At 45.4% G+C, this 12643-nt stretch overlaps 4 protein-coding genes across 4 annotated transcripts; 1 reads left to right on the forward strand and 3 right to left on the reverse strand.

The window, feature by feature from the left end:
- Nucleotides 1-2034: 2034 nt before the first annotated feature.
- CCR75_007222 (uncharacterized protein) lies at nucleotides 2035-2660 on the reverse strand (the record flags this gene model as incomplete). The annotated part of the gene is made up of 3 exons (XM_067965285.1): nucleotides 2035-2196; nucleotides 2241-2299; nucleotides 2531-2660. 3 exons carry the CDS (start codon nucleotides 2658-2660, stop codon nucleotides 2035-2037), a joined length of 351 nt encoding a protein of 116 aa, XP_067815144.1.
- Nucleotides 2661-3322: 662 nt separating this feature from the next.
- Nucleotides 3323-4417, forward strand: CCR75_007223 (uncharacterized protein; the record flags this gene model as incomplete). Its single annotated transcript, XM_067965286.1, has 1 exon — nucleotides 3323-4417. One exon carries the CDS (start codon nucleotides 3323-3325, stop codon nucleotides 4415-4417), a length of 1095 nt encoding a protein of 364 aa, XP_067814855.1.
- A 57-nt stretch (nucleotides 4418-4474) lies between these two features.
- CCR75_007224 (uncharacterized protein) lies at nucleotides 4475-8173 on the reverse strand (the record flags this gene model as incomplete). Its single annotated transcript, XM_067965287.1, has 1 exon — nucleotides 4475-8173. The coding sequence occupies one exon, from the start codon at nucleotides 8171-8173 to the stop codon at nucleotides 4475-4477; it is 3699 nt and encodes a 1232-aa protein (XP_067814924.1).
- A 326-nt stretch (nucleotides 8174-8499) lies between these two features.
- On the reverse strand, nucleotides 8500-10449 carry CCR75_007225 (uncharacterized protein; the record flags this gene model as incomplete). Its single annotated transcript, XM_067965288.1, has 1 exon — nucleotides 8500-10449. One exon carries the CDS (start codon nucleotides 10447-10449, stop codon nucleotides 8500-8502), a length of 1950 nt encoding a protein of 649 aa, XP_067815258.1.
- Nucleotides 10450-12643: the final 2194 nt, after the last annotated feature.

Raw genomic sequence — 12643 nt, forward strand, 5'->3', positions numbered from 1 at the left:
TTGTTAATCTATCTTTGTAAATGTTGTCTTAACTATAAACTAATACTAAACATGTAAATGAATTCTTATCTATCTTATCTCGTAACTCTCTTTGATTACTTCTACAGCTGATTAGTCTGCGGAATAAATAGACATAATGGTCTATACCTATTTATGGATAAGAATTCAGGAAATTACTATTTAAAGTAATTTCCTCCAAATATTATCTACCTTTTGGATAATATTAATTAACAATCTTTTATTGTTAATTTCATGTAACGATACACCCCGTTACATTACTTATATGATCAACTGATGACTGCAACGAATTCAATTCTCGTGGACAATTCTTTCGTTATTTAAAGGACCTTTAGGTAAAGGTTTTTGGGGAGATGACAAAATTCTTTGGAATTCGCATTTCCTATGCGCCTGAAATGGGTATGATATTGATCAAGAAGTGACAATCCGGGAAATGCTTAAGGGTAATAAATTGGAAAAGGAAGGTGACTTTCACACGCCTATCGGCAAAGAAGTGAACGAGATCAACTTGATGGATGAAAAACTACCGATTTATGATCGAGATGGAAAGATAACGGATAGGTGCTTTCAATCTTTGGTGGAAAGTTCGCTGTGGTTATCGCGCTGCAGCAGACCGTAAAAATATCCTATGCGGAAGACTGAGTTCATAGAAGAACACACTGTCCGATTATAGGCGACTGGAACCTGGCGAAAAGGATTGCGCGATATTTGCAAGGAAGCAAGTCGCTGTGTTTACAGATGAGGCAAGATGATATTGGTCATCAGTTGGTAAACATTACTGGCTATAGTGAAGCTGATTTTGCTGCTAAAAAACGGACAGAAAAACAATTACTGGTGGCTGGATCGCTGTCCATGAAATGCCGGTGAGCTGGTTGACGAAAAAAACAAGGTGGCGTGTCGTTATCAACAATGGAGGCTGAATTACTGCAGCGTCAGTGGTGGTCCCGCAGATGCTTCGATTTCGAGAGCTACTTGGAGAAATTGGGGTGAAGTGTAGACAGCCCCATGGTCCTCTACGTGGATAATCAGGCGGCGCTTCTACAGCTTAAAGGAGAAGGAGTGTCAGCTAAATCGAAGCATGTGGATGTGCGCATTATATTCGAGTGTTTCGCTGGCACCTACCATTTTCGAACCAGGGCTAAATAGTAACTTAATGCTTGACATGTTTATAACTGCTGCAAAAGTGATGTTGTAGAGACAGACTCTTCTCGCTCAATCGGCGTGTGGTATTTCTTGGCCCGAAGATGTAAAGTGGATTTATTCGGACACCATCTGGAAGGAATGGCAAAGCGTTATTTCAACACGCAGATCGACGTCTGGTGGAATTCCCACCTACCCTACAGTTTGCTATGGAGCGGATGCTGTAGGCGTTTAAAAACTCATGTTACTCCAGCCGAAGCGATCGATCTGTTTAAGCGCTCTAAAGACCCATGAAAGTCGTGGATAGTTCATTTACTGTAATTGAACGCAGTGGCTGAAGCATCGGATGGTGCATCGGACTACCTAGTTCTGATCCCATGACATGCGCATTGTGTTGATGGCAAAGGTGGACGATCGAAGAACCGACTATCTTCAACAGGCGGTAGAGTAAGCACACTTTGCTCAAGCGTGGGAGTCAAATGCGGTTAATAATTGCATATGAAAAGAAGTTGTCAGTGCTGTTCAAGACTGTCAGCTCACAGATACAAGGCAGTGTTTTATCTGTGGAGAAGTGAGACATCTTAAAGCAACCTGTACTAAAGCGCGACGGCGAAAAAGTGATAATGCCGACCCAACATTGGCTATTTCGGATGGTTTGGAAGCTATGGATTCTGGGTAGCGGTTCCAGTTGTCACGTGGTCGGTGATGAACTTGGCTCGACGACTCGGAAGATACCGATGGCATGTGCGTGCAACCAGATGGACAACCGCTCAGAAAGAAAGGAAACCTTAAATCGTCTTTCCCTTTCCAAAAAACAGATCATAGACCTTGATATAACTCCGTCCCGTCAAATGGTTTCATCTTAAGTTCTTTTTGTCACGCATCGGGGTAGCTGTAAGCAGCTTGCATGCCATGAAGAGCAGGTCCAGGCATATCCATAACCGCCCCACCATTTCCTTGCGTACCTCTGACATCCGCCACTCCTCCGTCAGCAGCAATATAGAACCTGACGGTGAAAATATGTACACCATATCCAGGCTGGAACTCATCATTAAATTATGAGGGGTTACATCTCGATGCACCCTACTTTTCACATTTCTTTCAGGATCGCCTGTCAACGAATCCAAGTTCATCCGCGGGTCTTGTTTTTAAAGCTGGCTCAAAAAAATTCGAATTCTCGTCTAGGCTTACGAAGCGATCTTCTCAGACCCTTCTAGCCTTTGTGCCCAACGCAATGTCCTTCGGGAGCTCAGTCTGCGACTCTAGACGATCCAAACGACCAGCCAGCCCACGCATGAGCTGCAACAATTCACCCTGATCACCTAGGTCATTTCGCTTCCCCTCTGATGTGGCCGCTGGCGCATCTCCATACCTCCTTCAACCTTGCTTTTCTCTTCTTTTTCATCAACTGCCCTGTCCCTTGGAGGGGCAGGGACAGGGGCAGCCGCAGGAGACGAATTGACATATTCGTCAAGTGCGAAACCGTGATCAAAGTCCGCCATCGGGCTCATAAACTGTTAAGTCTGCAACTAAATGAAATACGAAACTCTGCCACAAATGTTATGTAGACCACGCATTTCCGTTTACAAATGCTAAGCTATCTTCAACACTTTCACCTATCAACAGTTGGCAAAATTGTGGTCATGTCTTTGGCCGTAGTAGTTTTTTCTGTGGCCGTAGTAGTTTTTAACTGTGACCGTAGTATTAATGTAGCGGCTGCCTAGATTTTATTGTCACCTTAGAGTAAAGTTTCAACTGTTCATGTTGGAGAATTTCAATCATTTGGAACTTTTTTACTACTTTTGGAACTCAGCAATTAAAAATTGTAGAATACACAATGAACACCCAAAAGGTGAAAATGCATGAATGATAGTAATTTAAATAATTGCGAATGATGCCGAGCTGTATAGACACCATCCACTACGACTGGCCAAAAGGAGAGCCTTACCTGCACATAATGTCATCTACCGACTTTTCGCCAATAAGACGTAGGGTTGTAAGAAGGAGCCCACGAGACCATATCGTAAGCAATACCGGTTCGGCGTTGATGCTTGGCCATCGTGCCGGCCTCTCCTGACGAAAGCCATTCCACTGTTTTACGTGGCCAGCACAAGCCTCCCTTTGTATCTCTTTCTCTGTCGTGTCTGTTTATGCAACTGTAAATATGTCGTCTGTATCCATCGTAACGATGCCTTATGAGCTCACCGAGGAGTGTGCGACCGAGACGCTTGAAATCATTCAATGGGCATTACTGAAAGAAAAGCATTACTCGGCAGTGCGCAATCCCCACTATTTGTCGGAAGTGCAGCGTCACGGTATGACATCCACCTGGCGTCTTCGTGTCTGTCGTTGGATGTTCGAGACTGCCAAAGAGTTTGAGCTGCAGATGGATACGGTCTTTGGTGCCCTCCACTTTCTCGACCAATATCTAAGTGTGCATTCGGTGGATCGTGTAACACTGCAGCTTCTGGGCATGATATGCATGTGGACAGCCAGCAAAATGCACGAGGGAAAGCCCATTCTTCTGGAAGAGATGGCGCTTATGTGCGAGCGCAAGTTTTCACGCGTGCAGATGATCGACGCTGAAGCACAGCTTGTTCGGCTCATCGACTTTCGCTTTAACCCTCCTAATGTATTTACTATGGCACGAGATTTTATCCACGAACTTCCCTTCAACGATGCCAGTTGTCGCGCCAACTGCGTTGCATCTGTGTTTAATTTGCTTGAGCGCTTGGTTGAAGACACGTCATCTATCGACTGCTCAGCTTCAAGCCTGGCGAAGGCTGCTGCTCAACTTGTGGCGAAATCAGAATTTAATCTCTCGATCACTCAAGTGCTCAAGGCACTGAAAACGGTCAAAATCAAGGAAAGCTCTTATCGCGCAGCCTTTAAACTTGTGCGTAGCGCCTACTTTGGTCCGTCGTCATCTTTACCTCGAATCCAAAATCCCCACGCCGCTACTGTCGAGATCCAAAAGCCAATCAAGTCGCCTTCCAAGAGCCCCACAGCGATTGAGCAAGAAACTTTGTCATACGACAATAACAAAAGGGACGATACTTTTCATTTCCAGTACGCTTCGTACCTAGTTTGCCCAGAAACACTGACTATATCTCCATGTCAAGCATCCCCTGCACCCTCACGAGCTGCTGCATGCACTACTGTAAGCATCGGTGTTGCTCAAACAGCGTCTTCATCTACGCAGTTCGAGTCTAAGACCGAGCGACTTATTAAACGTCGACGCTCACTGACCATGCAATAAAGTGAACATGTTCAAACATATTTGGATGCTAGTCTGCCTAATAAATACATAAATCTACTATTCACTGATCTCAATGCATGGAACACTGCCATCATCAACTAATTCTTTGTTGTATGGATCGATTTGATAGTGCTGATGCTGCTCTTCTTCTTGTTCCTGTTGCGTTAAAAACAGTCGCCTGAGGTCTTCAGCGGACAGCCTTGTATCCCATATACTGTTCTTGTTCGCACTCGACAGAACATCGGCATCACCTAAAAAGGCAGAGGTAAGTCGGCGCTTTTTGCTTTGCAACGCCACTACCCGCTCCTCAATTGAGCCTTTAATGATAAATCGAACGACGCGGACCTCTCTCGTCTGCCCAAAACGATGCGCTCGATCGATAGCTTGACGCTCAAGACTTGGATTCCAGCTCGGTTCCATTATGAAAACATGTGCGGCAGCTGTAAGATTTAAACCAAGTCCGCCCGTACGCAGCGACAGCAGCAAAACGTCGAGCGAGGGGCCAACATTCGGTCCCACCTCATGATTGCCTTCGTGTTGTTGAAATTGCCGCACAACTTGGTCTCGCTCGTTTGCGGCCATTCGACCATCCAGTTTGGCGAATAAAATCGTGTCGTTGGCATATTCTGTTTCTAAGGACGCCAAACTTATCTCGCATTGAGAGTTGTAAGCTTCTAAGTGCTCTTCGATTAGATCAAGGAAGCTCGTCCACTGGGAAATCACCAGCACTCGCTCGTGACGAGCTCTCACTTTCTTAAGCTCTTGCATCAGCGCTGCGAGCTTTGTCGATTCCAATAAATTAGAAGCGACTTCGGCACAAAGAGTCGGTTGTTGTTGCCGAAGACGCTCAAGTAATACCACTTCTTTCGTAGAGAATAGAGAAATTTCGTTCTTTCCATTTTCAACCAAAGTCTCAGCGCAAGCTGCTCGAGCATGTACCTCAGCTAAAGGATCCGCAGTTACCAAAGCGCAAGCGTTACAGACCTGCCTTAGTCGTAGGATTAGCTCGAACACATGCATGAATAAATGCTCAGTGTCTCCACCATCTTTACTTGGTGCTTTACGAAGAACATGGTCCTGTTGTTTGGCTTTCTTGGACTGCAAATACTGAAGCACTTGTCGTTTTGCAGTGCGATGCAGTAGCATATACAGAGCACGCTCAATGTCTGAAGCAAACTCTAGCTCGACAGTCTCTTCAATTTTCTTAGGTAAATTTAGTAAAGGGGCTCTAGAACGGGCGTCTAGTGTCGACTTCAATCGGCGCATCACAACGCGGGGGACTAGCGCGCTAAGTTCCCGTTCCGAAAGTGCATGCGCACGACTGCCAAGACCCACAAATTGCAAAAGTGCCGCTAGGTCTGCTGTTCGATTTTGAATGGGAGTTCCAGTCACACACCAGCGGCGTCGACTACTGAGCGTGAATGCAGCTCGCGCTCGAGCACAGCTAGCGTTTGCAATTAAATGGCTTTCATCCAAGATCACTCGGAACCATTTCAATTGGTGCAACTTTGACGTCACCACAGACCGTTTGGAGTGCGGTGCAAGGCGTGGCGCTTCATACCATCCATTTCCTAATCCATGTCTGTAATCATTTTCTTCATTGCTATTATCTCGAACTTTACACTCTGAAAGGCGAAGAGTGTCATATGTCGACAGAACGATGTCGGCTCCCATGAATTGTGCAGCAGTTTGAAAGCTCTGGCGTGAAGCTCCTTGATATGTTACAACACTCAAATTTGTTTTAGCTCGAATCTCTTGTTCCCACTGTGATAGGATCGACAGCGGCGTTACGATAAGTGTTGGAGACGTGAGCGTAGGTATCGAAGAGCCTGTTTTGCTTCTAGCAAGGACATCCGCTGCTCGGACTTGACGAAGAGATTCGCAGATAAGTGCAAGACAGCAAATTGTTTTGCCAAGGCCCATTTCATCTGCCAAAATTCCGCCACAAACTTTAGCAACCAAAGCATCCGCAGCAGTTGAGTCGCCATTGCGTTGTTGGTCAATAGTAAATGGGACTCCTGGATTACTTTCTCTTTCCAGCATCCATAGCAGTGCTTCCCTTTGGTAGGGTTGCAGCTCGACCATTAGCTCTGGCGTGACATGCGGAAATACCCCCGGCTTTGCAGCAAGTGACTTTCGTCGCCGGTGGCGCCGGCGTCGATCGCTCGCAAATCGATATTCTAATTCCAGCGGTAGCTTTGTATGCAATAAAGCACGTCGATTTGCACGCTTTCGCGATAAGACAGCCGAAAGCCCAGGTGTAGGCGGGGTTTGCGTCTCTTGCGTCTCTAAAGTGATAGGAGCCTTATGTAATTCTTTTCTTCGTACCAAGGAATTTGTCGGTCTCATCGATGAAGCTGTCAAAGTATTGTAAGTGCGTTTTTTTCTTGATAAAGCAATTGGAGTTTCTGGCGAGACGTATCTTGTCGCTGAATATCTGGAGAATGCATGCAATGATGATGAGGCTGCAAATACTGCAGGTGTTGGCTGTAGTGAGCTCTTCGGGTTTTTAAAAGCTAATATTGACGTTGATCCTAGGTTGGAAATGTGTACATCCTGCTTCGATCGACATTTCTCTTGGGTTGATTCCCCACCAGTTTGACTCAAGAGACCAATTGCACTTTCCGCAATGAGTTGCTTTGATTTATGCATTGCAGATTCTTGTTCCTGGTCTTCTTTTCGCTTTTTTTTCATTCTTAGACTACGATCGCCTCCTCCGTCACAGTTTGCTTCAGAAGCTTTTGGCATCATCTCGGTTTTATCTTCAGAAAGAAGCGACTGTCGTGCCAACCTTCTGCTTCTATCAGTATCCCCTAATAAAACATTAGTCACATCATTATTTCCAGATTCAAATGAACCACTTTCTTGACTGTCGTCCCGAGCATTGTCACGGCCAAAATTTAGCTTCTTCGAAACATTCATATTTTTTTCGTCAGCATCATGCATTACCTGGTCTTGAGTATCCACAGCATTATCTCCACAAAGAGTAGCTTTCACTTTTTGCTCTTTCTCCTCTCTTCGGATTACTTCGCTTGTAACTGCAAACTTGGTTTCTTCTTCATGAGTTCCACCTTCATAAAAGATCTGCTTATCTTCTTGGACTTCCACGCTGTCTTGATACTCTTGGATCTCGTGACTTTCGTCTCCACTTAAGCGCATAGAATGCATAGAATCATCAAGATTGTCTCGAAAATCTACTTCAAGCGATCGTCGGGGTGTGGATCTTGTCTTTTCGGCGTGTTCCAGCGACCAGTTTTTCGGTGTCCAGGGCGACTTGGCAGCTCCAGATGGCGGCGATATTGTGCCTGCACACTCAATCGATCTGCGCCGATTGTCTGAAATGGGTGATACATCAGCCACTCGCAGCCGCAGTCGCTGAGAGGCGCTGACGCGGCGTTGAGGCGTCAATTGAGACACGAAATCCTGCGAGTCAAACACTGGAAACATACTATGGCTGTCGAAAGGCGGCGGTGTAGTGTATACATACGATAGGTCTGAAAGCTGTGATTCATGCGGTGCAGAAGCTTTAGTTGGCGTCTGTGACATACTCATCGCCGCCTGCCATCGACGGTGATTGATTGGAACGTGCTTTATGCCCGCTGTCGTCAAAACTTCTCGCAGTTGGTGCTCATCGGCCTGTGTCACAGCTGAAGTGCACTGCAGTGCATTTAAACCAAACTGATTTTTAATCACTTGCCTGGCGTAGTTGCGCCAGTCACGGTCGTACTCGAGTTGCCACCGCCCCGCCGTCGCCATGAATTTGAATATTTAAATATTGAATTGTCAATGGCACTTGCTACTAATGACTGCATCAAACTTCTTTTTAAATTAATTTGAGAAATCTATTACTTAGCATGATAGTGAGCTAGGAGCTGCCTCAGCTCTACTACCAACCCAGGCATGAGCTAAACTACCGCGGGTACGGAGTATTGCAACCATCTGGTGCTGTTTCTTCGATTTTCATACTGTCGCAATGCTACAAGAAAGTCGCTACTGGTAAGGGAAAAGGTATTCAAACAGGTGAGCTCTACGCTTCGTTGGACACAGGGGCATGGAAGAATAAACTCGAACGATACACCAGGCTACCACCGACGCACAGTAAGTCGCTGTAACAAACTTCCGGTGGCTCGAGTTTTCTCAGAGACTTCGTTCGCCCCAGGCAATGATGTAGTTTTTTTGCTAATTGTGAAGGGAAACTCGCGCTGTGTGGCAACATTTTCCACGCTTCTTTCTGCGGCCACTTGGAGCAGAGACTGATAATCATGAAAATGAAGGTTTTCCGAACTAAGCACATTATACGTATTATCATCTTGCGGTGCGTTTTGCTGAGTGGAAACATTTGGATACGACTCAGGATGCGGACCATATAAGGTCGACGTGGCCGCGTTAGCAAAAAAGCCAGGCTTGGATTGGGCCATGGTTGCCAGATGAAGGCCATAACCGGCTAATGATGACGTTGACGATACAGTTGAATAGTTGAGCGAAGCTAGAGAGTTACTGTGCTTTAAGATACTCGACTTTTGGCATAAATGTTGCCGATCCGAGCGGCCAATGTGGCTGTTGCCATCATATTCGTCGTCTCCATTCGAGTCTAGCTTCGTTACTGACGGACATCCAGCCATTGAATCCAATGATTCAATCAAAGAAACGTCATCGGCTCTGTCTTCCAAGCGCAAAGATTGGCGCAATTGGCTGCACTGGGCATCCAGCATCAAGTCAAGATCACAATTTCTGCCACAATTATTGCTTGACGTAAGTTCTGTCGCATTTAATTCGATTTCGCAGCAGTAGCGACTATTATCCTCATCTGAAGTAGGAGGCGACATAGTTTTTCTCGTTGAACAACCTTCGGTGCTCGTGTCTGAAATACACTCCTCTTCCACACCATCCCAGCGATTCTGCTGAGACTTCACCACATTGTAAGTAAAGCCGTAACCATTACCGTTCGTCATCTCATCAGCAGAAGGAGAGTGTGATTCCGAATGCTCATCCAAGATTGAGTTCAGATCCGAGCTGTAATCATGTAGTGTTGGTTCCGATGACTCAACAATTAGATTCTCCGTGTACTGAGTCAGCTTGTCGAGCTGCGACCGTAACATTGTCGAGCGATCAATCTGTTGCTGAAGGCGGATCTCAAGCATCGCATTCTTTACTTCCAAGCGCTCAGTCTTGACGCAAACAGTCTCGTAATTTGCTTGCAGCTCCGTATATGCTTTCTCAATAGCACGGTACCTCGATTGTAAAAGTGTCTCATCAGGTGCCATCTGTTCAATACTAGGTTCTCCACTTGATCTAGGCAAAGATTTAGCTTGCAAAAGACCAGCAGAGGCTAAGGTTTCAATCCACTGAGCATTTGTCGCAACCATGCTTTCTAAAACTGACCTCATCTCGTAAGTCTCTTTTTCCAAATACTCCAGATGGTGATCAAACACTGCGTGTTGCGCCGGTAGCACTACGCGCGCAGAGTCCGTCGCAATGGGTTGAAACGACGCAAACGCGGGTGATTCTTGCTGCGATGGGTACTGTTTTTGAGAAAGCAAGCCTTTTTTCAGACCAACTGAAGAGCGAACGTCTCCCGCCGACTGGAATGGTCTACGGGTAGACAACTTCCTCGACGACTGACGCCGAGAGATATTCATGGCGCGTAAAGGCGTTGCGCCCATAGATACTGACAGGTCTTCACGTTCAGCTAACGCCTCAGGCGACTCCGGGGTCAGGTCAGTTATAGTAAATCGACCTCGGACTTGTGTCTTCCCCTTGCGCACGGACGAGCTTGAGGCTGAGAGGTCTTCGCTATAAACCTCATTAGCGCTACTATTATCGTCGCCTTCATCGTCTCGGTTATGCTGCGAAGAGTCCAGCAGGTCGGTGATCACAAACTTTCGCGGAATTCGGTGCTTGCGGCCAGTAATTTTGGGCACAGAGCGGTGGCGCAGCGCGTCAAGACGCTGCTCAGTGGTCGAGCGCGTCAATGGCAATTCTTGTAGATAACACACACTTTTTTTTGCCGGCATGGCGCTAGAGTTCGTCATGAAAGGTTAAGCTTTCGCTGAACAGGTAAAGGCTGACCGGCGCAATGTGGAAGGAGTCGAGCGCGGACACCTCGGTGTAGAGGTCTCTATTCTGATACTAAGGCTTGATACAAACGCTCGTAGCGGGGAGAGGAGTCTAAAAATTCCAACTTTCGGGTTGGACACAGACCCGCGGGTTTGTCCTTTCTAAGCCATCAGAGCGGTCTATGTACACTTCAAAATCCAGGCTTAAACAAAGTATAGCTGTCAGACCAAAGAGATCAGAAATCTGACCGCAAAAACCCTGGCAGCGCCCAACGTCAAACCACACGATATGCACACTATAACCACCTATCTAATATTTCACGGCAGGCGATGCAGCTGGTATGAACCTATCATCATCCCATGATGCGAGGTGCCACACGCAGGGCAATGTTTGATTCTCCACAAAAGCGGCGGTTCTCGCAAAGAATAAGGTGGTCAAGAGGGTGACTCTAATTGCAGTAGAGAATATTTTTGTACTGCTGCAGCAACTGCAATGACATGCTATTGCCGTTTTATTTATCAGATCACTGGCAGAGGCTTCATTATCAAACTTCAAAATTTTACTCGCGAACTGTGATCCCAACTTCGGTTCTCTTATTTTTCAGGAAAGAATACTTCGATTGTAGAGGTTTCTCTATTTTTAAGAGCGGCAGCTATGTTACTATGTAGCATGGACGACAATCGTGCAACTTGGAAACTGAAATATGTTATCCTTTCGGTCAGATAGCGCCCATTTTCTACCGTGAAAAATGCCCTATCTGGTGTAGCACGAAGTTAAATACGAAAAAGCCAGCTTAATCGTCCTTGAACCTACGACACCAAGCTACTTTGATTGATAAGTTAAATGATGGGTTAAAATTTGCATTCTTGGGGGAAAGCCTTGTGTAGCCAAACATGAATGTATGTTTAACCCCTCACAAAATGTTTTGGATTACGGACATGTAAATTGTGATAGCAGCAAGGCTGCATAGTTAGCTGGTATTGGAGAAAATACATATGCAAGTCGCGAGACCAGGCATTAAGCTTTTTTATTTAAATGTCCTCAGGCGTATTTTTTTAAATAATTTGATCTTTCGAACGTCAACATTGTCATCACAAGCACAACCATAGAAGTTTGTGTACGTCTAAGCAGAAATTAATGTTCTGTTTGAAGCTAAATTACTCGACTCTTTCGTTGATAACTAGTCGGCGTAAATATAAAGCTTAAATGACAAGCCTTGCGAGACAGTTTTGAATAGGCACGACTAAAATCTAGTTACATATCTTATTTCTCCGACCTATTCAACGCAACCATTTGACGGCGTTAGTCTACACATGTTCTCTTGACTTTAATTGCAGCATCACCGTACAGTCCAACTTGTGCGACTCTTTGGTATTAAGCTTGAAATGGGGTGTGTCGTTACATGAAATTAAAACTTAAAGGTTGTTGATTAATATAATATCTAAATGTATATAATATTTGAAGAATATTACTTTACATAGCAATATTCGGAAAGCTTATCCATTGGTAGATATAGGCCATTTTATGTACTTGCTCCGCGGTCCAGTCTGCACCGGAGCGCGCAAAGAGAGAGACAGATAAGACTTTATTACATGTTTTGTATTAGTAAAAAATTAAGTTAGTATTAAATAGATAGAAACAGAAGAACTTAATCATATTAAATACAGCTTACTTTTAACCCTCTTTAAAGCAAGTGATTTAAAGAGAGTCTTCCTGTAACGGGCTAAAGTTGCCCTAAATGTTACACAGTCCCCTTTAAGAACACTTGGTGTACTTAAGGGGAAGTCAATTCCTTAAATAAAGTAATTAGACCCAGCACTCGGGTGTTGTTCACATTTGTGAACAACCCTTGTGTATGTCATGCACATAGGTGCATTCACATTAGGAGGGATGACGCCTAGCGTCATCCCTTACGCGAGGTATCTAGAAAGATACGCTCGCAATACATATTAGTGTTATCGACAGAGATGAGATGTTTGACTGGTAAAAAAAGGCATTAGAGCGTGGCCGCATTACGACGTGCCCGCCTACACTTGGTAGCACTTGAAATCCTTCCCACGACCCGCATCTCTGCGTGTGTACGTGAGGATGAGCCTTAATATTGATTGGGCTCATTTCCCCCACCTCTCCGAACATCATCGAAAGGTAACAGGGCTTATGGCACAGGAA

Source organism: Bremia lactucae, linkage group LG3 (genome assembly GCF_004359215.1).
Source record: "Bremia lactucae strain SF5 linkage group LG3, whole genome shotgun sequence".
Lineage (NCBI taxonomy): Eukaryota > Oomycota > Peronosporomycetes > Peronosporales > Peronosporaceae > Bremia > Bremia lactucae.